Source organism: Diceros bicornis, chromosome 1, assembly GCF_020826845.1.
Source record: "Diceros bicornis minor isolate mBicDic1 chromosome 1, mDicBic1.mat.cur, whole genome shotgun sequence".
Lineage (NCBI taxonomy): Eukaryota > Metazoa > Chordata > Mammalia > Perissodactyla > Rhinocerotidae > Diceros > Diceros bicornis.
Genome location: NC_080740.1, coordinates 35,438,901 through 35,463,423, shown reverse-complemented (window position 1 = coordinate 35,463,423; position 24,523 = coordinate 35,438,901). Strand labels below are relative to the sequence as shown.

Sequence of the window (24,523 nt, the reverse complement as noted above, 5' to 3'; positions counted from 1 at the left end):
CTATCTTATATCTTTTTTGGGTGGGGGAGGAGGGTCGGGGATGATATAAACAGTAAATAAGCAAATTGGTTTTATTGTATGTTACGTTTTCTTTCATTAGCCTCTCTTGCTCTGTTGGTCCTCTTGCTTTGAAAGCACACCTACTCTGCGGTGGAAAACAAGTGTAACTTTCTGAGCACCCATAGTTTCTGACCTTCCTTTTTTCCATGAAGGAGAAAAATCTTTTCCTTATTGGCAAGGAAACAAACTAGTGTTTATGTCTTAAAATGTGTGATTTTTTTCCTTCTAATTTGACACACTGTATGTGTCAAATAATATTTGCAATGGCAGACACCTAAACAAAGGTAGTAGGATGTAGGAAAACCATTTTGCGCTATCAGGAGTTGCTACACCACACTCTGATAAATACAGCCCAAAGCAGTCCCATGCATAGTGGGCGCTTTGGATAGTCACGTTATGTGTCTGCTGTATCAAAAAAGATTCTTTTATTTATTTATTTTTTTGGTGAGGAAGATCAGCCCTGAACTAACATCCATGCCAATCCTCCTCTTTTTGCTGAGGAAGACTGGCTCTGAGCTAACATCTATTGCCAATCCTCCTCCTTTTTTTCTTCCCCAAAGCCCCAGTAGATAGTTGTATGTCATAGTTGTACATCCTTCTAGTTGCTGTATGTGGGACGTGGCCTCAGCATGGCCGGAGAAGCGGTGCGTCGGTGTGCGCCTGAGATCTGAACCCGGGCCACCAGTAGTGGAGCGCTGACACTTAACCGCTAAGCCACGGGGCCGGCCCTCAAAAAAGATTCTAAACATTATGGTCTGTATTATTCATGTTCAAGCTTCAAAGCATCTACCTTGAACTCTGGAATATTTGCTGTTAAACATAAGTTACTACCTTAGAAATAAAACAAAGCAAATGGACCTTTCTGTTCTTTACCAACAGCACATCTCAAAGCTTTTATCATTATAGGTTTTTTTTATTAACTGCTTTTTTTTGATGCACTGTCAGTCTGGTAATATAATCGACTCATTAAAATTAAAATCCTGTAGATGGGTACAACTGCTTTCCGTAGTAAAGCCAATGCTTTGAAGACATAATGTTTCTTAATTTTATGTCATTTGGCTAGTGTGAATTGTAGTGACTAAGTTACATATGAACCATGTACAGTATAGGTAATATGTACCTGAGTTTCTTTGGTTGAGTAATCGGAAGCATATGGACATGGACCTGATAGTTACTAGCTGTATTAACCTTTGGGCAAATAGCTTAACTTTTATAAAACTCGGTTTTCTCATATGTAAAAGGGGGGAATAATATACCTCAAACACTTAGCACAGAATCAAGCATTCAGTAAGTGCTTAATTAAGGGTGGTTAGTTTTATTAACATACAAAGAGGAAAACTGACTTAATCCTAGTCATGGTTCTCTAACTCTGTGTCATTGGACTTTTAAACTCCTAGGTAGTATTTTCTTTTTTTTTTTATATAATTTTATTTATTTATTTTTTCCCCCAAAGCCCCAGTAGATAGTTGTATGTCATAGCTGCACATCCTTCTAGTTGCTGTATGTGGGATGCAGCCTCAGCATGGCCGGAGAAGCAGTGCGTCGGTGTGCGCCCGGGATCTGAACCCGGGCTGCCAGCAGCGGAGCGCGCGCTCTTAACCGCTAAGCCACGGGGTCGGCCCATAAACTCCTAGGTAGTATTTTCTGTCATTTATTTTTCCACTTAACTCTTTCTTGTTCCTTGTCTTATCATTTCCCTGTGTTTATATCAGCAGCATCATTATTCCAAGAGCAATGAAGTACAGTAAAGTTTTGTTCTTCTAAGTTGTAAATATGTGATATGGCTAGTGGTTTTCTTCTGTTTTGGGACATGTATACATGTTCCCAAGCACTGGGTATAATTTTAACTAACAGTTTTTTAATATTAAATCCATTTTTTTAACTCTTTTTTTTTTTTGAGGAGGAGGATTGGCCCTGTGCTATCTGTTAATTGGCAAATATCTATTGCCAATCTTCCTCTTTTTTCTTTTCTCCCCAAAGCCTCAGTACATAGTTGTGTATCAGAGTTGTAGGGTTGTAGCTCTTCTATATGGGACGCTGCCTCAGCATGGCTTGATGAGCGGTGACTGGGTCGGTGCCCAGGATCCGAACCGGCGAACCCTGGGCCACCAAAGAGAGCACGTGAACTCAACCTGTGTTCAGACTGTGCCACCGGGCAGCCCCTAAATCTATTTTCACTTTGTTTTGTTCCCATGGAGATTTCCAGTTTCCCATAAGTCCGCCTCCATAACCCCCCTTCATGGGACCCCTCCCCAAGCACACATGTGCTGCTTAATTAGGAGCAGAACTTTTGTCGACTGTTGATTTTGGGTCCTTGAGAATCCTCGTTTTGGCCCAGGGCTTAAGGACAGAGTCAGGTGCATTGTCAGTGCTGGGTATGTACGTCCTGCATCTGTGTGCCGCTTCACTGGTGGTCTCTGGTGAATTACTTAGACAGTCGCTTCACCCCACCGCTAAGACTTCAATGGAGAAAGTAAAGCCAGTCAAGTTTTCGGTTTGTACTGATGGCAAATAATCTTATTTACTTTTTTCATTTCCTTTTTTATCTTAAGAAAAATTATAACAAAGTAAAGAAGATTAAGCCAGACAATCTTATTTCCTGTTAGAAGCTACCTTTAAAGTGTATCATTTGCAATATAGGATGTAGGAATGAATACTTGCAAAACTTATAAGTGAGCTTTTTGGATTTGTCATCTATCTTATACTTACTCTTCATTGTCTACATATGTGTGTATAATACATAAATATATACACATATATACTCCATTCTAATGGAGGGAATGACATTTGTCAATTTAATGATTTGAGTGAAGGTGTTGAAATATCCATTAACCAGGAATAACCTTTGAGTCTGAAAGAGTTATAGTTAATTTATAACTACATTTAAGTAAGAAAATGTAACATCATCCCAACGATACAACGTAACTGAAGTTGTCATTGATGAAAGAAGAAAATCTCAATAATTGAAACTATGACAGAAATATCTCAGACATAGACAATGTGGCTTCCCCCACCATATCTGCTTTTCCTATTTGCCAGTTTTAATTTCTTAATGATGTAACACTAGCGTATTTACAATAGTAAATATTAGATAGAAGTTGAGTAGCATAGTATTTGACATATTTTTTGTATTGTTAATTGCTTAAACTTCTGAATGCTGTTACATGCTACAAATAATAAATATGGACTTTGTCCTAAAAAGACAAGAATTCAAAACAGAAATATAAATGGGTTGTACAATTCATGTATAGAAAAGCATTTTTATCTATTTTGCTTACAAAGATCGTGAATCTGAATTAAGAGAATGTAAAAGTGGATGTTTTCCCAGATGGATGTGTTGTGTCTAAAATAATTTTAAAAATAGTGTGGAGGATTATCTCTTTCCTGTCCCCCCAAGGGAGCATTAACTGTAAACATTTTGAAAAATTTAATTGTTAGATGAAACCTCAGTGAGGGAAGCATAGCTGTTTCTGACCATGGTCTAAATATCTAACTTAAGCTTGGCTTGGAAAGCTTTCGGTGGTGCCACTCACCTTTTTAATCAAGATTCAGTCAGCTGCAGCCATTGACAGTGGCCTAAGCAATAAAGACCTTGAATTAGCTAACATAATAAGTCTGAGGCTGATATTCCAGGGCCAGTGTGTTAGCGATCCACTGTCTCTTCTGGCTTTCCCTGTGCTGGGTGCCCCAAGGTTAGCAAGATTGCTGCCTCCCTTAATGCTGGGCCTCACAAAATTATGAAACCCATCAACTGTCCCTACTTTACATGCTTTCTTTCTAATAAAATACTTAGGGGATTTTCAGCTTAGTCCTGTCCATGGGTCAGGGAATATCTTACGTTCTCTGAATGACAACTCCTAATTTGGGAGGGAGAGTACTAGCCCAGGACTATCTCTGCTCAGCGTTTGTTTTCTTCACATCTTTAATGCGATCCTTTGGCCATTCCTGATTCCTGTTCTTGCTTTTAGATAACAGCAGCAAAGGTGTGAACAAAGAGATGGGCCAGCAAGGGTGGAGGCACCCAGTACCAGTCACTGGGGCCCGCTGGTCTGGATGAGGACTGGCCAGTGGGTTATATGCATTACCAGTACCAGTCCAATACATAAAGAATTTTGGCCAGTCCACCTTTGCAGTCTGGGCCTGGGAAATGTTTTCAGCAGTGAGAGAATTTGTTCCCCCTGACCTGCAAATAGGTTTTTTGGGATTTCAACTAACTCTCCTCTTTGTAGCATTTGGGATTTGGAGAGTGAGGTATAATTAAAATCCATGAGTAATTCTCTAATCTCCTTTTAGCCTTATTAGCAATGCTATTAATCCTTTACCCAATCTACTTAGCCAGAAGGACTGGAGTGTTACTATTGATTGCTCTCTTTTCTTTTTAAACTTTATTTATTTTTCCCCCAGAGCCCCAGTAGATAGTTGTATGTCATAGTTGCACAGCCTTCTAGTTGCTGTATGTGGGACTTGGCCTCAGCACGGCCGGAGAAGCGGTGTGTCAGTGCGTGCCCGGGATCCAAACCCGGGCTGCCAGCAGCGGAGCGCGTGCACTTAACCGCTATGCCATGGGGCCAGCCCCTCTCTTTTCTTTTTAATCTCTTGCCTCTCTATGATAATAAATTATTACCGGGTAAGGTAATATTTATTGAGTGCTTACTCTGTTCCAGTTATTGTTTCTAAGTACTTTACATGTGTTAACTAATTTAATTTTCACAACAACACAATGAGGTTTATTATCCCTACCTGACAGATCAGGAAACTAAGGCCCAGAATAACATGTATCTAGTGAGTGGTAGAACCAGGATACAAAACTGCAAGTTCAGGATGGTGAGATAATGTAAAGCCGCATGAGCACTGGAAAGAAATGAAGGGAAAAGCCTGGCTACTCTATAGTTCAGTGTAATTCATAATTTTTTGGTAGTTTGTTTAAATAGAAAGTTAGAATGAGTCAGTTTCATGTGATGAGCTGTATGACTTTTCTCTCTCTGTTTTTGTGTGTTGCCTATTAATGTTCTAAAACATAACAGATTGTGCCTGATCATTGTTGGAGAAGTTTGTTTGTAAGAAAATCATGAGCTGTTTCCTCAAGAGAGAAATTAAATGAATGTGTCTGATGTTCACTTCAGTGTTTGTTTTTAACAAAGCCCTTAAGAGAGACCTAGTCTCATAGGAGGAAGTAGTTATAGGAAGTCTGGTGCCTGTTTTTTTTGTTTTTTTCCAAGTAGAAATTTTTTTCCTCCCTTTCGTTATAAAAAGTAGTACATACTCACTGGAAAGACCTTAAAGAAGTAAAAATCTGAAATCCCAATACCCGAAATTAACTTTATACAGTTGAAAGATATATTTCTGGACGCCATTCTTGGTCTGTGAGCACATACAAATATATCTTTTTTTTTTTTTTAACACAAAATTAGTAATCTCCTTTTTACACTCAACACTATATCTTGGACATCTTTCCCTGTTAATATCCTTTCTAAAGGCTTCAGAATATTTAATTGTATGGATACACCAAAATGTATTTCAGCAGTCCATTCCTGCTCGTAAAAAATGAGTGAAGACATGCTTCTATAAACTTTCAGTTTGAGTTGAAATTCATTTTAGTATCATTCTTTCCTCTTGGAACTTCATTATTTTGTCTGTAAAATGTAGAATTTGAACTAGTCCATCTGTAAAATATCTTCCAGCTCAACATCCTACGATTTCTGTCCTGCTTGGTGCATGTTTAGAACTGCTTGCTGCTCCTGTAGTCTTGCCAGCCATCGTCTGCACCCTGGCCGTGTCTCTGCTGCTCACTCAGTCCTCACTTCTCTTTTGCCACCTGCTTGAGGGAGGCCAAGCCCTGCCTCTGCAACATGGTAGGTGGCTCAGGAGAGAACAAAGAAGCCACAGCACCGAGCCCAGGTAGCCAAGCCTTGAGGGTGCGGCAGTAAGAGTCTGCAGAGAGCAATGTAAGACCATGGTGTCTGTCTTTTGTCGGTGTGTCCCTCCTGGAAGTAGTTCTGAGCCCAAGGTCTGTCTGTGGTGCAGCTAACATGTGCCACTTGAGGCTGAGGTGGCACTAGAGAGGGAAAGACAGTGGCCCAGGACTGTGGAGAGCGTGGGTGGAATTGTCACCAGCTGCTGTTGAGACAGTTTTGGAGTTGCTCTAGGGTTGAGCTTTTCTTCTGTCTTGGCCTCTCTTTCCTTGCTGGACAGGGGTAGCCTGCCCTCTGGCTACAGCTGGTTGGACCCAAATCAGTCATTTGGATTTTCTGTCCTAGAAGTGACATGCGGAGGTGGTGCTGAGACTGGGACTTTGAGCTGTTGATTCTGAATTAGGAATCAACATTAGGACCACCTGCATGACTTTCTAAAAGCACATGCCTGGGCTCTACATGCCAGAGAGTCTGAATCACTAGGTCTGAAGAAGGACCTGGGCATGTACAGTTTTAATAAGTTCCCTAGGTGGATGTGCATCATCATCTAAGTTTGAGAAGCAGAACCAGTGGACTAGGGCACGAATTCAGAACACCGTCCTGTTCACTTCTGATGGTTCCCCTGCAGCCCCACCGCCCACGTAAGCAGGATGGAGGATGGAACAGTCCTCCAGGGATTTGGATGTTGACACTCTGACCTTTCCTCCTGTCTGTCTGCTCTGTGACCAGTGTAACCTTTCTTGAGCCTTGATTTTGTCCAGTGTAGGACTAGATCTCTGTGGACCCTTCCAAAAGTAAGATTATGAACTCCTTTTGTATTTATGTTAATGCAATAAATATTTCTTAAATTCCCACATAGCATCAGACATTTTGTTGAGTGCTCTGCAGCCTGGTGGTGAGTTGTTCTCCTAATGAGGAAAACAGCATGGAGTCAGTCTTAGGTGTAAATCCAGTCTCTCCTGTTTGTAGCTGGGTGCCCTGCACATGTTATTTTTCTTCCCTGAGCCTCAGTTTCTTCCTCTAAAAAATGAGAACAATACCTATTCCATAGGTTAAATTAAATAATTGTTAGGTTCCTACCCCTCCCATTCTTTACCTTTGCCATTTTGGCTGGACTGCAAATGACCTGAGAGCATCGAGGGCATCTTATGATTTCTTGAATCCCCTTTGTAGCCTGATAGGTTGATAACATCCTCATTCTGATACACGAGTTGAAATATGATTCAGTATGTGTATGAGGCAGAAGAGTGTATTGTTGAATCCCCTGTGTCCACTCACCTGGCCAAGGGAGTATATAAGTAAATAGCATTGTGGAAACCCCAGTTTTAAGCTGTTTTCTTCTCTCACCTTTTTGAGTCTTAGGTTCCTCAGCTGTAAACTGAGTGGGTTAGACTATCTTTTATGTTCTTTCTTGTTCTGACTAGCTTATGATATTATGACATGTAGCCTTTCTCAGTTCATTTAATAAATGAACGTTGTGCTATTTTAAATTAAAACAGTAATTAAATGCTTCAATAATATGAGAAGTTCTATTTAAGAAGTCTCTCAAGGAGCCTCTGTGGTCTTTTCGTGTCTTCTTTCTTGTGCCCTCGTTTCTCTACAGAATGGTGATCAACATGTGTGTTCAATTTTGAGTTCTTTTCTTTCTACTTTTCAATGTGACTGTATAGTGTTCCAAGGGTATTAACACGGAAACTTTTGAATTCATATTGCTGATAACTTAGGGAACTGTTTTTTTATGTCGTGAAGCACTGAACTAGAACTACTAGGATAGTTTTTCTGTTTTTGAATCTGTGGATCTTGACAAACATCTTGAAAATAATGACGTAGAATGGAACTGAAAATATCAGAGTGGTTTCATGAAACGTTTATTTCAGTGTATATTTGTGTGGATATGTGTGCTGACTGGATCATGTGTGTTTGCTTAGTCATGGACTGCCTTGGCTCCCAAAACTAAGACCTTAAGTGAAGTATAACTATGTATCCCCTCTGCCCAGGATGGCTATATAAGAAACAAATTTTTATCATACTAATTACTTAAAAAATTCACTTGAATATAAATAGACAAATCATACTCTATACCAAATAAAGCACAGAGGAAAAAAACCTTAGTGTAAAGGGTGTCCTATTGGTAGTTCTTTGGTTAACATACTTGCCTACACTTTTTCTTTGGCCTTGTATTACATTCGCTAGCTTCTGTCTGAGGAAAGCTAACACCACAAGTTACAAGCCATTATTTTTTTTTATTTTTTTATTATTTATTATTATTTTTTTTTTTGAGGAAGATCAGCCCTGAGCTAACATCCATGCCAATCCTCCTCATTTTTGCTGAGGAAGACTGGCCCTGAGCTGATATCCATGCCGATCTTCCTCCACTTTATGTGGGACGCCGCCACAGCATGGCCTGACAAGCGGTGCGTTGTTGCATGCCCAGGATCCGAACCCGGGCCGCCAGCAGCGGAGCGCGCGCGCTTAACCGCTACACCACGGGGCCGGCCCCACAAGCCATTATTTTGTAATCAGCTCTCTTAAATTCATTTCATGTGATTCTTGTGTTTAAAGTGAGAAACTTTTGCCCAGTCTATGGGCAGTCTTGACGTTCAAAGCAGTATTCACTTCATCCCTCCTTCTTCTTCTCTTCCTTACGCCATCAGCAGTCACCTCCTTCAGCTATAACTTTTCCCCCCTTGGTTATTTTCTTAAAACCCTCAAGCATGCATACATGCACACACACACACCCCCAAAGCTGCTTCTAATTAACTCAGAGGCTTTTTTAGGGAATGACTCAGCATGATTCAGCAGCCTAGCTGTCGCTTCGGGGAACCCATTTTACCAAGTAGCCAATGTATTTTCAATAGTTAACCCATCTCATAGACTAAACAAGATTTAGATTTCTTCTAGTTGACTATTTTAGTCCAGCTCCATTATAAGTATCCAGACATACCTTAGGATACAATAAAAAAATTATGGGATTCAGGTTTAGAATGAAGGGATTCCCAGGACTGGAAGAAATTTCTGTGATTCAGAAGTAAAAGAAGATTATTTTCAATTTATTTCCATTCACTTGGAGAATGAATTTTGTTTCAGCAGTAGTTGGTACGGATAAAGTCATGTTATTAACTGATGAGGAGAGGAAAGACCCCAGCCCGAGGACCACATAATGACAGTCAGAACCAAATGGACACCGTGATGTTTGTTTTTACCGTTTGTTATGAAGTATGTTATGGACTTTGGATGGTGCCTAAACTATGTTCCAGAAGTTCCTTTATGGAAATTCCTACTCACCCATGATGTACTTCAGTTATTAAAAGTGCATAACAACTGAGTTAGCATGCAAGAATTCTCTTTTTTTATGATTTTATTGAGGGTCCTAATGGTTTATAACATTGTGAAATTTCAGGGGTACATTATTATCAGTATTCTGTATAGACTGCATCGTGCTCACCACCAATAGTCTAATTTTTATGAGAGAGTTCTTGATATGTCCCTGGTGGAGGACTCCACCTGGGAGTGGGCATTACTCTAGTTGCCAGTCATTGGTGGTAGCTCCTGGGGCCTGGGTGGAGATCCAGGGCCAGCTGGTGCTGGTTTCTCTGGTGACCAGAAGACGGGTAACAAGTAGTTATAATGGCTTGTCCTGATATCTCCACATTGTTTCCTGTCTTTATGTTGTACTTGTGCATCTAGTGACACGGTGCACACTGTGTTGGAGGGCAGGCTGTGAAAGTGTAATGTTTGAAAACGTTTATTGAGATCTTACTGCATGATACACTTGTATTGCCTTTCAGAATTAAAGCCATAGAGAGTCCCAACAAAGAAGATGATACCCAGTGGCTGACCTACTGGGTAGTGTATGGTGTGTTCAGCATTGCCGAATTCTTCTCTGACCTCTTCCTGTCATGGTTCCCCTTCTACTACATGCTGAAGGTACGTTGGCTTTTCCTGAACTGCTCTGTTTCCTTCCAGCCATGTTTTTGCTTTGCTCCCTACCACTAAAATAAACTCCATCTCAGGACCTATACACAAGGAATAGGAACAAATGCTCTAATGTTGGACATCTGTGGCTCTGCCTCAGATTATAAACAGGAAGACAGGATTCGATGTGTCTCACTTCTTTTGTGTGCTGTCTTGGAAACAGCCAAAGCATTTATGTGTTCAAGATGTGTTTGATAATAATAAAAGATGGAAATACTATGACCTAGCACAAACATTGCTATTAGTTTGCCAAGATCCTATCTTCATGTAGTGTTGTCAACATTTGCTGCAGAAGCATTGCAAATCTTTGCAGGCCATTGATTATTCATAGTGGTGAGCAGGAGTCATTATTTCTGAAAGAAAAAAATACTTATTTCTTATATAGGTTTGGAGGAAGAAGATGTGAAATGGGCTCTCAGAGGAAGTTATTTTAATACCTTTGGCAGGTGCATAGTCAGGGATCAGCCCTGCCACACCTTGTGTGTGGCAGATGACTAACCTTGGTTACCACGTGAGGAAAAGGAGTAGGAAGTTGAAACTCACTCCTATTGGGATCTGTATCAACTTTAACCTTGCACTAGAGAAGAATAAGAACGAAAAAGTTCACACTTTTTAATAGAGTGGTTCTTACTCTCTAAATGGGACAAGCTGTCTTCAGTTGATTCCTCAAGTGTTTTCCATGGAAGAGGCCCTGCTTCCTGTTAGTTGCATAGGATGTAAACAGTGCCTCAGGTTCACAGAGCCAGACTTCCCAAGCTGGAAGGGGTGGTTCAGCCCTTAGGAATCCTGGGGTCTCTTCTTTCCTTTCATACTCTTAAGTATTCGTTTTAATAAAAGTAACACATGAAATAGTTTAAAGATTCAAATAGTTCTGTAAGATTGTTGGAGAAAAACAGCAGTTCTGCCCTCCTGCTCCCTGTATTTCCTTCCTTAAAAAAGCAACCACTGTCCCTTCATTTGTGGCAGATTACTTTGTCATTTACCTCTGTGTGTGTTAATTTTTCTATTTTATGCATTAGCTCTTGATTCCCACTGGAAGATAAAGATTTGCCTCCATTTCTTCCCTCGTCCTTGCCACACACATGCAGCCTTCCCATGTCCCCACCTTCCTCAGGTGTCTGTATCATAACTTTGGTTAAACATTCACCACTAACATTATAACTTTGTAAATACTCTTTAGTTGGGCCATGTAGTACACATATCTACATGTAGTGTTCCTGCACAGTTTTTTATTTCCCCTGGAACTAATAATTGTTTTCTTATTTATATATTCAGACCTATTTCTTTCTAGTGTCATTATTTCAATTTGTCCTACTTTTTCTACATTTCTGTTTACTTTCCTTTTAAATTTTTAATCTAAAAAAATTTTATATACAGGAAATCAGATACAGGAAGCTCTTTCATTCTTTGGTCTCCCTCACCCAACCACCACCATGTTGATATTATCTCAATTTTTAATTCTGAGTAATTATGGATGCATTTTTCTTTTTCTCTGTTCTATTTATTTGTATTTTCCTTCTTCTTCCTGGAAGATTTTCTGAATCTGATCTTCCAGTTTTCAAGTTGTTCCATTCTGCTATTTATGCCATATGTTGTGTTCTTTATCTCAATTATTATATTTTTCATGCCTCGTATTTTTGCTTGGCTCTTTCCTATGTTTTCTTGTTATTTCATATTGCTAATATTTTCTCTTATTTCTTTTAGTACAATTAATCCAATTTAAAATTCGTGGTCAGTCAGTTCTAATAGTTCTGCCGCTGATAGAATCGATAGTTGACTGTGTTGTCTTTCTTTTGAAGTGGCTGTACTTTTCAAATACCTCGTTATTTTTGTCCCGTAAGCTCATTTTCCTCCAGGAGTACCATCTCCTCTGTCAGGCACTGGACTGGAGGAAGGCCACACCTCAATCCATGCCAGTCCTAGTAAGGCTGGTAGGGGTGGATGAGTCCTAGGGTGGGGAGCCCCAGGCAGCAGAGGAACCACAGTTCATCACTGTTTCCCCACAAAATAGCTCCTCAGGCCAAGATGTCACACTTTGCTCCCCTAAGCAGCATTAGAAGGAGATGCTCCTAAGTTGTGACTCACGGCTCTAGGTTGCAGCAGGAGGAGTAGGGGAGGAACTGCCCTGGCTGCTTAGTCCTAACTGTTTTCCTCAGTACCTCGCAAGGACAGGACTTCTATGCCAAAACCTCTGCCTTAGGAAAGAGTACAGGAGAATGTTTTTTACCTTGGAGGTATAGTAGCAAGACAACAAGTCACAAAGAGAAAGATTTGATAAATTGGGCTATAATTTTAAAAAATTCAAGTTCTATATGACAATGAGCAGCATAGACAAAGTTAAAATAATGACAGACTAGGAGGATATATTTACAACATTTATACCAGATTAGGAATTAATATCCAGAGTATATAAAAACATTTACAAGTAAGAAGAAAAAGAGAAAAATGGGCAAGGTTATAAATAGACATTTTGCAGAAGTGAAAAAATATGAGTAGCCAGTAAATATCTCACTCATAATCTTGGAAATATGAGTTAAAATAGTGAAATACCATACTTTGCTCATTAAATGGGCAGATATTTAAAGGATTGATAATATGTGGTATTGGGGAATGTGTTGGGAAATGGATGTGTGGTGGTAGTGGTAGTGTATAAACTGGATTAGTCTTTTTAAAGACCCTTTGACAGCTTCTGGTCAAATTGAAAAATAATACTCTAGTAATTCTGTTTGTAAGTGTGTATCCTAAGGAAATATTCACTATGCATAAGAGAGCTGCATAAGGATATTTAGTGCAGCATTTTTGGTTATAACTAAAAATTATAAAAAAATTAAGTGTCCATCAACAGGTAAATGGTTAATGAATTCATAGTACATCCGTACAGTTAAATGGAATGAAATGATCCATAGGTACAGATACAGAAATTTTTGCATAATTCATTAATTATAAAATATTGTAGAACATTACATACAGTATGACATCGTTTATGGTAAAAATAAATAAAAAACAAGAAGCTAAATAGTTTAAAAAATTTAAATGAAAACATGCTCATTATAGTGTCTTCTAATTTTGAATGACATTACCACAAATGCCTTCCTTGTAAGACAGCTGAAGAATTTTCCGTTAAAACAAATGGAAAAAAAATTTGTTGATGGGAAGATTTAAAATTTCAGAGATTGCTGGATTTTTGTGTTTTTGTTATTAAAAGACTTGTAGCATTTATAAAAGTATTTTTATAGTTTTTAATTTGGATATCACGTATTTTAAACTCCAAATAATTTTGAAGCCTTAATAAGAGCCATCTAACAGCAGTGACGTCGCAGTGCAGTCTCTAATGGAAAGAAACTTGGCTTTTGCCCTGGGCCCACCTGCTTGCTGTCCTGTCAGCAGAACCACTCACACCAATATCTGACCTCAAACTTCTGAAACCTGAGCAAGCCTGATTTCAGCCTGCCCCCGATCACCTCTGCTAATAGAGGCCACACGAGGTAGAGAGAGGATCCCAAATAAGAGATAATCACTAAATCACTTATATTTAGCTTTGAAATACCTTACAGAAATTGCTTGGCAGCAAATTTTCTTCCCTAATAGTACAATGAATGTGCGTCCATTAGCAGTCTCCAGCTGCGTGGCATCAGGGTGTCGATGGGAATGAGAAAGGGAATTTACTGTGTGTTCCAAATAGATAATATGCCTGAGATGATTAAAAATTAATTATGCTGTCAATCAAAATGCTTTCTTCCTGCATTAGTGGCATATGCTGAGTGGCTTCAGTGAACAGACTGAGATGAAGCCTCTGAATTGCAGAGTCTGTAGGAGAATAGCCTATGTGAAGGGCTTGTGTAGACCTTACCTATGCCTTTGCTGCAGTCACATGGTGATTATATGGGGGTATGAAAAAGAGACCTGCAAGTAAGGACGTGTTTAATATTTTATCTTTTGCAGAATTAATATTGTTGGCATTTTTTTTTCCATTTTTCTAAAGCAGCCTGTCAGATTGGAGGGATAAAGAGGAACCAGAGATCAGACATCAAAGAATAGTTGAGGAGATAACATACAGTGTATTGAGCTAGAAACACTGCATCGTCCATGGTCAGAGCTTTGCTCTGAGGCCTGTCTTTGAGCAGGAGGGTTAAAAATAAATGAAAAAGCCCTTTTTTCTCTGACTGTGGAAGTACTATATGTTCATTCCTTTATTCAGCAGATTATGTAGAACCTCTGTGTGCCAGGATGTGTTCTAGGCTGGGGGATACTTTGGTGAATAAAACCAAGTCCCTGCTGTCATACTGTTTACATTCGTGCGCGCGCGCGCGCGCGTGTGTGTGTGTGTGTGTGTGTGTGTGTGTATTGGGGCATGTTTTAGATAGGGAAGAAAATAGCATTTGTAATCCTACCACTATTAACATCTTAGGATAGTCTTAATTTTTTTTTAATGTGCAACCATATTGGTCTATGTAAGTAAACACACACAGAACTGTGTATATACTTTTTGTCTTAACCATAAATGTATGGTTGAGACAATGTCTTATATACAATTCAATATCTCATATTTTCAATTAACAATACTATGAGTATTTTCTTAATTTTATTTATTTTTTCCCCCAAAGCCCCAGTGGATAGTTGTCTGTCATAGCTGCACATCCTTCTAGTTGCTGTTTGTGGGACGTGGCCTCAGCATGGCCGGAGAAGCGGTGTGTGGGTGCGCACCCGGGATCCGAACCCGGGCCGCCAGCAGCGGAGCGTGCGCACTTAACCGCTAAGCCGTGGGGCCTGAGTGTTTTCTCATATTCAATATTCTTTGACATAGCTGTCTAATCCATTATAGATAATAATTTACTCATTCTTCAATTAAACATTTAGGACATTTATCTTGCTATTATAACTAATGTTGCAATGAATATCTTTGCACCTCATCTTTATCCTGATTTAAACCATTTTCTAGATTTATTTTTCAAAACAACGTTGAATAAACTCTGGCAGGTTTAATTCCTGATCCAGACTGTCACCTGTGCTGTTTTATACATTGACAAAAAGCATAATATTTGTCTTCTTAACTTTGTGTGGACAAAAGATAGAGAAGTCTTCTCCTTCACTTGTTCTTTTGTAGCTTTTATTGTGTGTGCTGAGGAGTCTGTTTTAACTTTAGCCCGTCACTAATCTTGTGGCAACATTGCGAAGTCTCCCTAAGACTTATGTTTCTGATCAAGTGATTGCAGCATATCAGGAGGTCAGTGTTGAAATATATTTTTTCTGACATTAGCTCTCAGTTCTGACCAGGCTAGTCCCACACTGTGCATATTAAGCATGTCCCTACCTTGGAAATACCATTGGAATCAACAGACAGAATTATCCGGCATGTTGTAATTTGTAATTTAGAGATTTAGTGTGTCAGTGCTAATAGTGCCAAGAGTTCAGTTAAAATAGCCCGGACTCTCTGTCTGAACTGCAGGTAAGAGTGGGCTTGTGTTTGCTCTTGGGAGTATCATCAGCTGCCACTTTGAGGGCAGCTTGATTAAAAGGATGGCCAGATCTGTGTAGCTCTGGGTATGCCTGTGCCGTAGAATAGTTACATAGATTTAGAAAAGAGAGTTGTAAAAGCTGGCGGCTGAACATCCCCTTGAGAGTTGAACAGTAATTAACTTTATTTTTAATACAAGAAAGTTATTTCGTTTGAGAACTGGAAAATGCTAAGGATGTAAGGTGGAGAGCAGTAATTATTTTACTGTCTCAAGACAATAGCTAGAGGGTACCAGAAAAACTAAATTAACAGTCTGGAGTATAGCCTACAACGTAATCATGTTGGAGAGGTACCAAAAATGTAGACACTTGGCTCTGGTCCTGTCTGGTAGTCTTGCCTTAATTCATCCAGAAAAGATAAATGAATCAGCTTTTCTGGATTGCTGAAGGGTTGATATCTACATAAGCATATAATATTTCAGAGATTTTCAACAATGGTAAGAACTATAGGACTTGGTAATAGTACCACTTACATCTTGTATACTTTCTTCAAGTATATTAATTTGTGACTTTCCTAAAATCCTGCAGAAGAGAGAAAATTAACTCTTAGAGAGGTTGTTTGATTTACCTAAAGTCATGAAATAGATACCAACTCTGCTGATTCTTAATCCAAGGAGTCATTTCTACTTCACCTTGCTGCCTGGGGTTATAATATGGGCATCTGTCTCTACATCAATAATCCATTCCTGAGAATCACATATTATACGGAGGAATACTAGCCTGGTGACCACTTCCTACAGTTTTAAATGGTAAAAGTTCAAGTGTATTAAATGTCAGTCTACAACTGCATACCGGTTTCCTAAACATTAATAAAACACGGCAAAATACCCCTAGATAAGTAACAAATACCGTATTAGGATGTTAGATGCTAAAAATATCACTTCTTGCTCTCCCAATAGTTAATAAAGCTGGTAAGAAACTATTGCTTTGTATGCAGTAGTGTATGGCACATCCCCTTGGACACTCTGCATACTCTTCACAATGTCCACAGGAATTCTGATGTTCTTTTGAGAATAGTAAGTTTCCTTTTCCTGCACATCATTTTGTTTAAATTGTTGTATTGAGTTTCGGGTACATATGTATTAGCATTACCTATATAAGCAACCAGTGGAAAACATTGTATGATGTTTGGATATTAAAAACCAAAGGAGTTCCACAGGGAAATGATAATGAGAGAGATGGTCTGCGGGGTGCTTCTGGCTCTAAGCAGAGGAAATGAAAGCTCAAGCCAGTGAAAAATGCAGTCACTTAGTTCTCCCTTTTGGGTTAATGCAAATGTGTTGTTCGGGAAACCAAGGTTCTCTCTGCCAACATCTCATAATTCACTAGGACAGCTGGCCAAGCCCAGCGGGTGCTAGAGCAGAGTCGTGGGAAAGCCAACAGGAAGGATGGAACTTCCCGCACTGACTGAGGTGCTGAAGGTATTTCAGGGAATTGGCTTCATTTAAGTGTTTGGACCTGTAGCAGAAGGTCTTACTTGCCATTGTGTATCTGCGAGGGCTCCCGGGAGTTGTTGCATGGCTGCATATGCATGTGCAGCGAGAGGACGGGGAGATGGCTGATCTGCATCCTTGCCCTTCCCCTTCCTACTGCCATGCCTTCCCTCCTAACTGAACATTCCAGTCTCCTGGTGCTGTGCTCGGTCAATGAGTTTTGGAGTCTGTCACATATCAGGGGTAGGAGAGGTGAAGTGAGGGCTGGCTAAAATCATAACCTGGAGATTATGGGAGTGAATTGCATTTGGTTGAGTGCTCTGATATGGAAAGAGGCTGTGTAGTCCCTCTAGTCCAGAAATTCTCAACTTTTGGGGAATATACGCAGGAAATTTTGTTTGTAGCTGTTAATAGTCACTGATGTTACTTATGAGTGTTTTATGGTGTTTTCTAGTATAGTTTGGCCTGAACATTTACACACTGAAATACATATGGTTTTGTTATAAATTAGTTTCACTTTATTTTTCCTTTATATTGCAGTTAGAGTACTGTCTTGATTTTTTCTGTAATTATTGTGTATCATTACTATGAATTTCATTTCGAGTAGTAAAAAGCGAGTTACAAAATAATTGTTTAAAAAGAGGATATGTTGGGGGCCGGCCTGGTGGCGTAGCAGTTAAGTTCGCCCGCTTCGCTTTGGCGGCCCGGAGTTCGCAGGTTCGGATCCCAGGCGCACACCGATGCACCGCTTGTCAAGCCATGGTTTGGCAGTGTCCCATGTAAAGTAGAGGAAGATGGGCACGGATGTTAGCCCAGGGCCAGTCTTCCTCAGCAAAAAGGAGGATGGACAACGGATGTTAGCTCAGGGCTAATCTTCCTCACACACACACACACACACAAAAAGAGTGTATGTTGGTTGTAAGATTTGATTTTACCCCACTTAAAGCTAATAAGTTAGCCTGTTACTGTTTTGTGGATGTTGGTAGAAGACACAGTATTCTTGGGACAGAGACAAAGCCCCTACTGTGCTGAGTGCTCCAAATGTTTCTTATAAATCTGTATGACGTAGATTTGTTTTAATTTCAATTAATACCTATTTTATAGAGTCAAAAACAGACTTAAGCAATTAAGTAACTTGTGCAAGTTTTGTGCCCAGCTAGTAAGTGGCAGAATCAGGATTGAAACCCGTTTCTCTGAGCCCATTGTCATATATATATATATGGTTCTATTAGAATCTCCGTTCATTGGGTGGAGAGATCTGTATATATCTTTAGATCAAAGTTTTAAATTTTGTGTTCTTTGTCCTGTATTCTTACTAGTTTGTTTGATATATCAATTTCTGATGGATGTGTTAAAATCTGCTATGATTGGGGCCGGCCCGGTGGTGCAAGCGGTTAAGTGCATGCGCTCTGCTGCAGCGGCCCGGAGTTCACTGGTTCGGATCCCAGGCGCGCACCGACACATCGCTTGGCAAGCCATGCTGTGGCGGCGTCCCATATAAAGTGGAGGAAGATGGGCATGGATGTTAGCTCAGGGCCAGTCTTCCTCAGCGAACAAAAAAAAGAGGAGGATTGGCAGATGTTAGCTCAGGGCTGATCTTCCTCACTAAAAAAAAAGAAAAATCTGCTATGATTGTGGATTTTGTCCATTTATCTATATAATTCTGACTTTTATTTACATATTGTATTTGGTAGCTATATGTAGCTATATATAATTATAAATTACATAATTATAAAAATAAAAATTATATCACTATAAAGATATAATCTAAGTATAGATACAAAGTTACATGTAATTTACATATTTCAAAGATATATAGGTTCAGGTGAATCTGGTGAATTGTTCTCCTTCCTTATCATTCTGTTTACTTATTTTGCCATAAGTAATGTTTCTGTACTATTAATATTATTGTGTAAACTATTTTGGGAGTTGGTGTTTGTCTGATACAAATAACGGGATGAAAATCCCTGTAAGTGTTCCTAGTTGGTTTTGTCTTAGGTGTGTTTCCTATAAGAAGCATTTAGCTGTAGTTAGTTTTATTAATCCAGTCTGATAACCCCTGTCTTTTGAAAGCTTGTCCCCCTGCTCTTGTGAGTCTGTAACAAATTCTAATTCATGAGTGTTACTTTTCCAGAGGTCTGTAGTTCAGATAATCTAGAGTAATCTGTTGAGAACCTGTGTTTTATTTTTTATTTTGAGCGTAATAGAAGTTCAAAACGTAATACAAATTTCTCAGAGCCAAAACATAGTACTGGTGGATTGAGCTTTGAGGCACAAATTTGTGCATTTTAAGCTCAAAAGAATATCTTTTTCTTGATTATTTGAAAACATTCTTTGCTTTGGAATAGTAAGCACTAAGGCTGTAGAGTTAAATTTGTGGCATAAGACGTTGAGAGATTTTTACTTTAAGGCAAATTTGTGAAAAATACAAATTTGGAATCTCAAGAAATGAATTCTGTTTTTTATAGTCACCTAGGCTGTGTGGAATACAATATAGTTAGAATCTTTAAACTAAAAGAACCCAGTATGTTGTTTGTTAAACTTTCCAGAGAAATGAGCATATCACTTTGAATATTCCCTTTTTTGCTCTTTATCTTATAGAAGAATAAATTGCTTGGACGACTTGAAATGCTGAGTTGTTATTTATCATTTGAATAAACAGTACAAGTATTTTGGAAATAGATATAGTGTGACAATTCTTGTTTTTTTAAGTTTTTAGGGCAGAATTCTTGTTGATTTTTTATCTCAATGGTAAAGTACAGCCATAAAGAAAGAGTCAGGAATAATATCTACACTCAAGGTGAAAGAGGAAGGACAGCTGACTGTAAAGATTCCTTGAAGGCTAAGATCTACCAAAACCTGAGATTCCACTAAGGGAAGAATTCAGGAATGGCCAGGGTATTTCTTCTGTAACAGGATGAATAAATGTGACAGACTTACCAAGGTGAGCCTACTAGGAGCAAGCCTTATAGATATCAGGCTTATCTGTACAGGGCTTTACACATGCAGGGAAGTACTATGTTTTTTTAAGTTGATTTTTAAGAGTTATCATTAATAAAAACCTCGTGTAGCTAGAAATTAATAAGTGGTCCAAGTTAGGAGGGAAGTCAAGCTGCTGGACTTGGTATGTTTTACCTTTCTTTTTCAGTCTTAGCTTTTCCTTACCAGCTTTTTCTTTATTTGTCACGTTTTTTCCTGTCGAAAAGCACACGTGTAGCCTGCAGAAAACACTGGAAATGCTATTGGCGAAAATAGCAGAGGCAGTGCCACCCTGAGAGGAGTGGTGGGCAGTGTGTGTTGTCCGGACGCCCACCGCCCTCCTGTTACCATGCTGGCTCTTGTTCTGTGCAGTGCGGCTTCCTGTTGTGGTGCATGGCCCCCAGCCCTTCCAACGGGGCCGAACTGCTCTACAGGCGCATCATCCGCCCTTTCTTCCTGAAGCACGAGTCCCAGGTGGACACCGTGGTGAATGACTTGAAGGACAAAGCCAAAGAGACTGCAGATACCATCGCTAAAGAAGGTAAGACTCGGGGCAGCTGGGTTCAGCATGTGAGAGATGGGAGACACTGGGCCCGCAGAACAAGCTTCCTCGCCTTCTTGTCCCATCAGCTTTCCTGAGCCAGATGCCAAGGCTACTCTGGGATTTCTTTACCAAGACTTTGCTTATTGCCCTTTACTTTTCCCAAGATTCTTCCGGCATGCCACATTTAATGCACCATTCAGTCAGCACATTAGGAAGAATGACTTCCCTGTGGTGGGCAGAGATTTTAGAGAATCATCGGTATTTATATACAAATACAGTCTCTTTAATTCAGTTCAGGTTGAACTGCTTAATATGCTGTTCAAATTGCTTTTGTTACGGGTCCAAAAGAAAGCCCTCTCTCTCAGCTCTCCTGATTTTCATTCATTCAACAAATATTTAATGAGGTGCTTAATATGTGCCAAGCATGTTCATAGCACTGGGGATGAACTAGTGAACCACACAGACCAGACTACTTGAACTCACGAAGCTCACAGTCTTTTTGAGAGAGACAATAAAATTAAGAAGTAAGTTATATGGTATAGTTAGCAGGTGATATAGAGAAAAATAAAGCAAACAGAAAGATAGCGAGTGCCAGGGGCTCTAAATGACTTAAAGTGATTTAGGAAATCCTCTCCAAGAAGGCTATACTGAATCAGACTTGAAAGTGGTAAAGGGAGGAACCATGGGGAAGAATGCTCCAGAGAGAAGGAACAGCATGTGCAAAAGCCTGGAGGTGGGAACAGTGTGGTTGGAAGGGAGTGATCTAGAGGGAGAGTAGAAGGAGATGAGGTCAGAGAGGTTGGGGACTCGGGGCTGGGAGAAGTCAGATCCTTTGATGCCTTGTAGGCTGTTGTAAAGGCTTTGGCTTTTACTGTGTATGAGATGGGGTACTATCGGAGAGTTCTGAGCAGAGGAGCAACATGATCCACCCTGTGTTTCAACAGGATCACTTTGGCCACTGTATTAAGAATAGTCTGAAGGGGGACAGGGAAGAAATCAGGAGACCAGTTAAAAGGTTATTGCAGTGATCTGGCTGGAGATGACTATGGTGGCTTGGTTCCTAGTGGTAGAAGTAGGAGGTAAGAAGTCATTGAATTCTTGATATATTTTGAAGGTAGAACCAATAGGATTTGCTTATGGGTCAGGCATGGAGTATGAGACAGGAGTCAAGGTTGAGGCCAAGCTTTTTAGCTTGAACAGATAGAAGAGTAGAATTGTCATTGAGCTGGGAAAGACTGGGTGTAACAGGTTGAGAGGGCAAAATAAGGAATTCAGTTCTGTACATAACTTTTAGGTGTCTATTAGGTACCTACATGGAGTAGTCAGACAGCCAGTTGGATATAGACATCAAGAGTTCAGCAGACAGGTCTGGTCTGGGGATATAAATTTGGGGGTCAGCAGCATATAGACAGTATAGTAAGCATGAGACTGGATGAGCTCACTAAGGGAGTGAATGTAGTTGGAAAGAGGAGGTCCAAGGCCTACACCCTGGGGCCCCCAATGCTTAGAGACTGGGGATATGAGAAGCAAGTAGCAAAGCGGACTGATAAGGAGTGGCCAGTTGAGGTAGCAAGAAAACCATGAGACTGTGGTATCGTTGGGGCCAAGTGAAGAAGATGTTTCAAAGAGGAGGGAGTGAGCCGTTGTGCCACGTGCTGCAGACAGGTCAAGTAAGATAAGGACTGAAACTGACCACTGGATTCAGCAATGAGCAAGGCACTCGTGATCCTGACAAAACACATTTTGTGGGGTGGTGGGAGCAAAATCCTGACCTGAATGGATTTGAGAGATGGGAGGAAAGGCATGACAGAACATAGATAAGTCTTTTGAGAAATTTCCTGCAAAGAGGAGCAGAATGGGGCTGTGACTGGAAGAAGGAACTAGGGTCCTGAGGATTTTTATCTTTTCTTAAGGTAGAGGAAACAAAATATGTTTGAAAATTAATGCTCTCCAGTAGAGAGCAAAAAAATGATGTGAGTGGGAGGGTGAATTGCTGGAGCTCTGCCCTTGATTAGACCAGAGGAGATAGGGCCTAGTGTGCAAATAGTGGGGTTGGTCACAGGAGCAGGAACAGTTTACAGTAACAGGAGGGAAATCAGGTTTATGGGTAGAGATGCTGGTAGATGAGTGTATGTGACTGTGGGAGCTTACAGAAGTGATTTTCTGATTGCTTCAAATTTCTCAGTAAAGTAGTTGGAAAGAAGGTCAACTGAGAGAGTATGGGGAAGGAGGTGATAGAGGAGAAGGTATGAAATGGTTATCTAGGACCAGGGTCAGCAGATGTTTTCTGTGAAGGGCCAGATAATAAATACTTTAGCTTTTGTGGGCCTTCAGGTCTCTGTTGCAACTACTCTACCCTGCCACTGCAGTGTGAAAGCAGCCACAGATAATACATAAACCAGTGAGTGTGGCTGTAATTTGCTGGCCTACGACAGTGGGAGAGTGACTGGACCAGGACGGTGTCATGTGATTGCCAGGGAGTATTCAAGGCTCACTGGAGGTTTGTGTTCATGAATTTAAAACGAGATCGGTGCGTTTGTTTGTGGTTTTCTCCAGCCACATTCGTTAATGTCTGACGATGGAATTTAAGCTGGGAAGTGAGGACATAAAGGGAGGTGAGGAACAGTGGAGAAGGTGGTAGGGGAAGAACTCTGAATCAGGATCCTAGAAGGAGTGAGCTGCAAAGATGGGAGGTAATAGTGGAGAGTGGGAAGCTTGACACTGAGAGTACAGAGGGACTGCAGTTACTGGTAGAGACAAGTCATGGGAGTGAGTGCTTGAGGTTGGTGGGAGTAGGTAGGATCCAGTATGAAGATGATTGGAGGGGAGGAAGTAAGAGGCCAAGATATTGGAAGAATATTGAAATCACCAGTAATTAAAAGAAGAGCAGTGTTAGAGAGTGTTATGGAAGTTGGGAGCTAAAATCTTCAAGAGGCAAGGTAGCATAGCCCATGGGTCAGAGATGACTGGAAAAGAAAGGCTAATGGGAGATCTAATTTGATGGCATGAGATTCCAAATGTGGCGACGAAGAGACCTCCAGACCCGGGAGTACTGGGGTCATGGAAGAAAAAAAACAGCTGCCACTTGAGAAAGCAGTGCCCTCAGGGAACAGCCAGATTTCTGTAGAAGCAAGAAGGTAAAGGAAACATTTGGAGAAATGGCTGAGGACAGAGGAGATTTTGCTAATGATGAGTCTTAAGTTCTAGAGGGCACAATAAGGGTTTTAGAACTTGGAGAAAAGTGGGCAATGGACATAGAATTGGGAATGTTTTTTTTTTAAGAGCTCTGTGGTAATTAGATGAGAGGTGACCTGATCACTGGGAAGTAAAATCCCCTCCAAGACAGGTCCCCAGCCGCACTGATGTCCCCGCTCTGATGTGTTCCCCGCCTTCTCCCTCACAGACCTCTCTTTCCTCTGGGCTCCGGTTTCTGGGCATACAGCTCCAGTCGACTTCAGTACATTTTTCTACAATTCTAAGTGTTTTCTAACTTGTAGCCTTCACGTCTTCCCACTTTGGGATCGCCAGTTTCTTTTTAAGAGATTTCTTTTCTGTTCCTCCCTGCCCTTAGCCTAACCAACAACCTCTGGTGATGTCATTTCCATCTAGTTCACACACATTTTGTAGCCTCTTGGTTCTCTTACATATCAATACTCCAAAATGCAGTTTTACTTTGATATGATACATTCCTACACAGGAATGTTAGAATGAAAATAAGTTGGGAGGAATTTACACGTTGACACATTAGACTTTTCTCAAAGCTTCTGGATTCTCCAGGAAGTAAATTTTTTACAAAGGGCTAGTTAAGAGAGAGATTGCAGTTTGTTCTTTGTTAACTTTGTTCAGCAGTATCAATTGAGTGAAGGGAGAGCAGCTGTCAGGCAGCTGGTGAATAAGGAGGGACGTCACTCAACTCTGGGCTCCATCAAAAACAGCTGCAGTTTGTGGAATCTCACAGGAGGCCCTGGAGATTTCCAGAACACCCCCAGCCCCTCCCATCTCACACACCATACTAGTTCTTACAGCACATTCCAAGCCACTTGGTAATTATGAAGGGGAAGGCTTAGTCTCCCACAGATGTAAGAATATTTTCTTGATGAACGTAG

General features: G+C 40.3%; 1 protein-coding gene across 1 annotated transcript in view; it reads left to right on the top strand.

Moving 5' to 3' along the window:
• Nucleotides 1–24,523, top strand: part of REEP5 (receptor accessory protein 5) — a 36,856-nt gene that overhangs the window by 9,370 nt on the left and 2,963 nt on the right. Inside the window, exons 3-4 of the mRNA XM_058538598.1 lie at nt 9,761–9,899; nt 20,246–20,414. Of these exons, the coding sequence (XP_058394581.1) occupies nt 9,761–9,899; nt 20,246–20,414 (308 nt within the window). The remainder of the gene's footprint in view (nt 1–9,760; nt 9,900–20,245; nt 20,415–24,523) is intronic.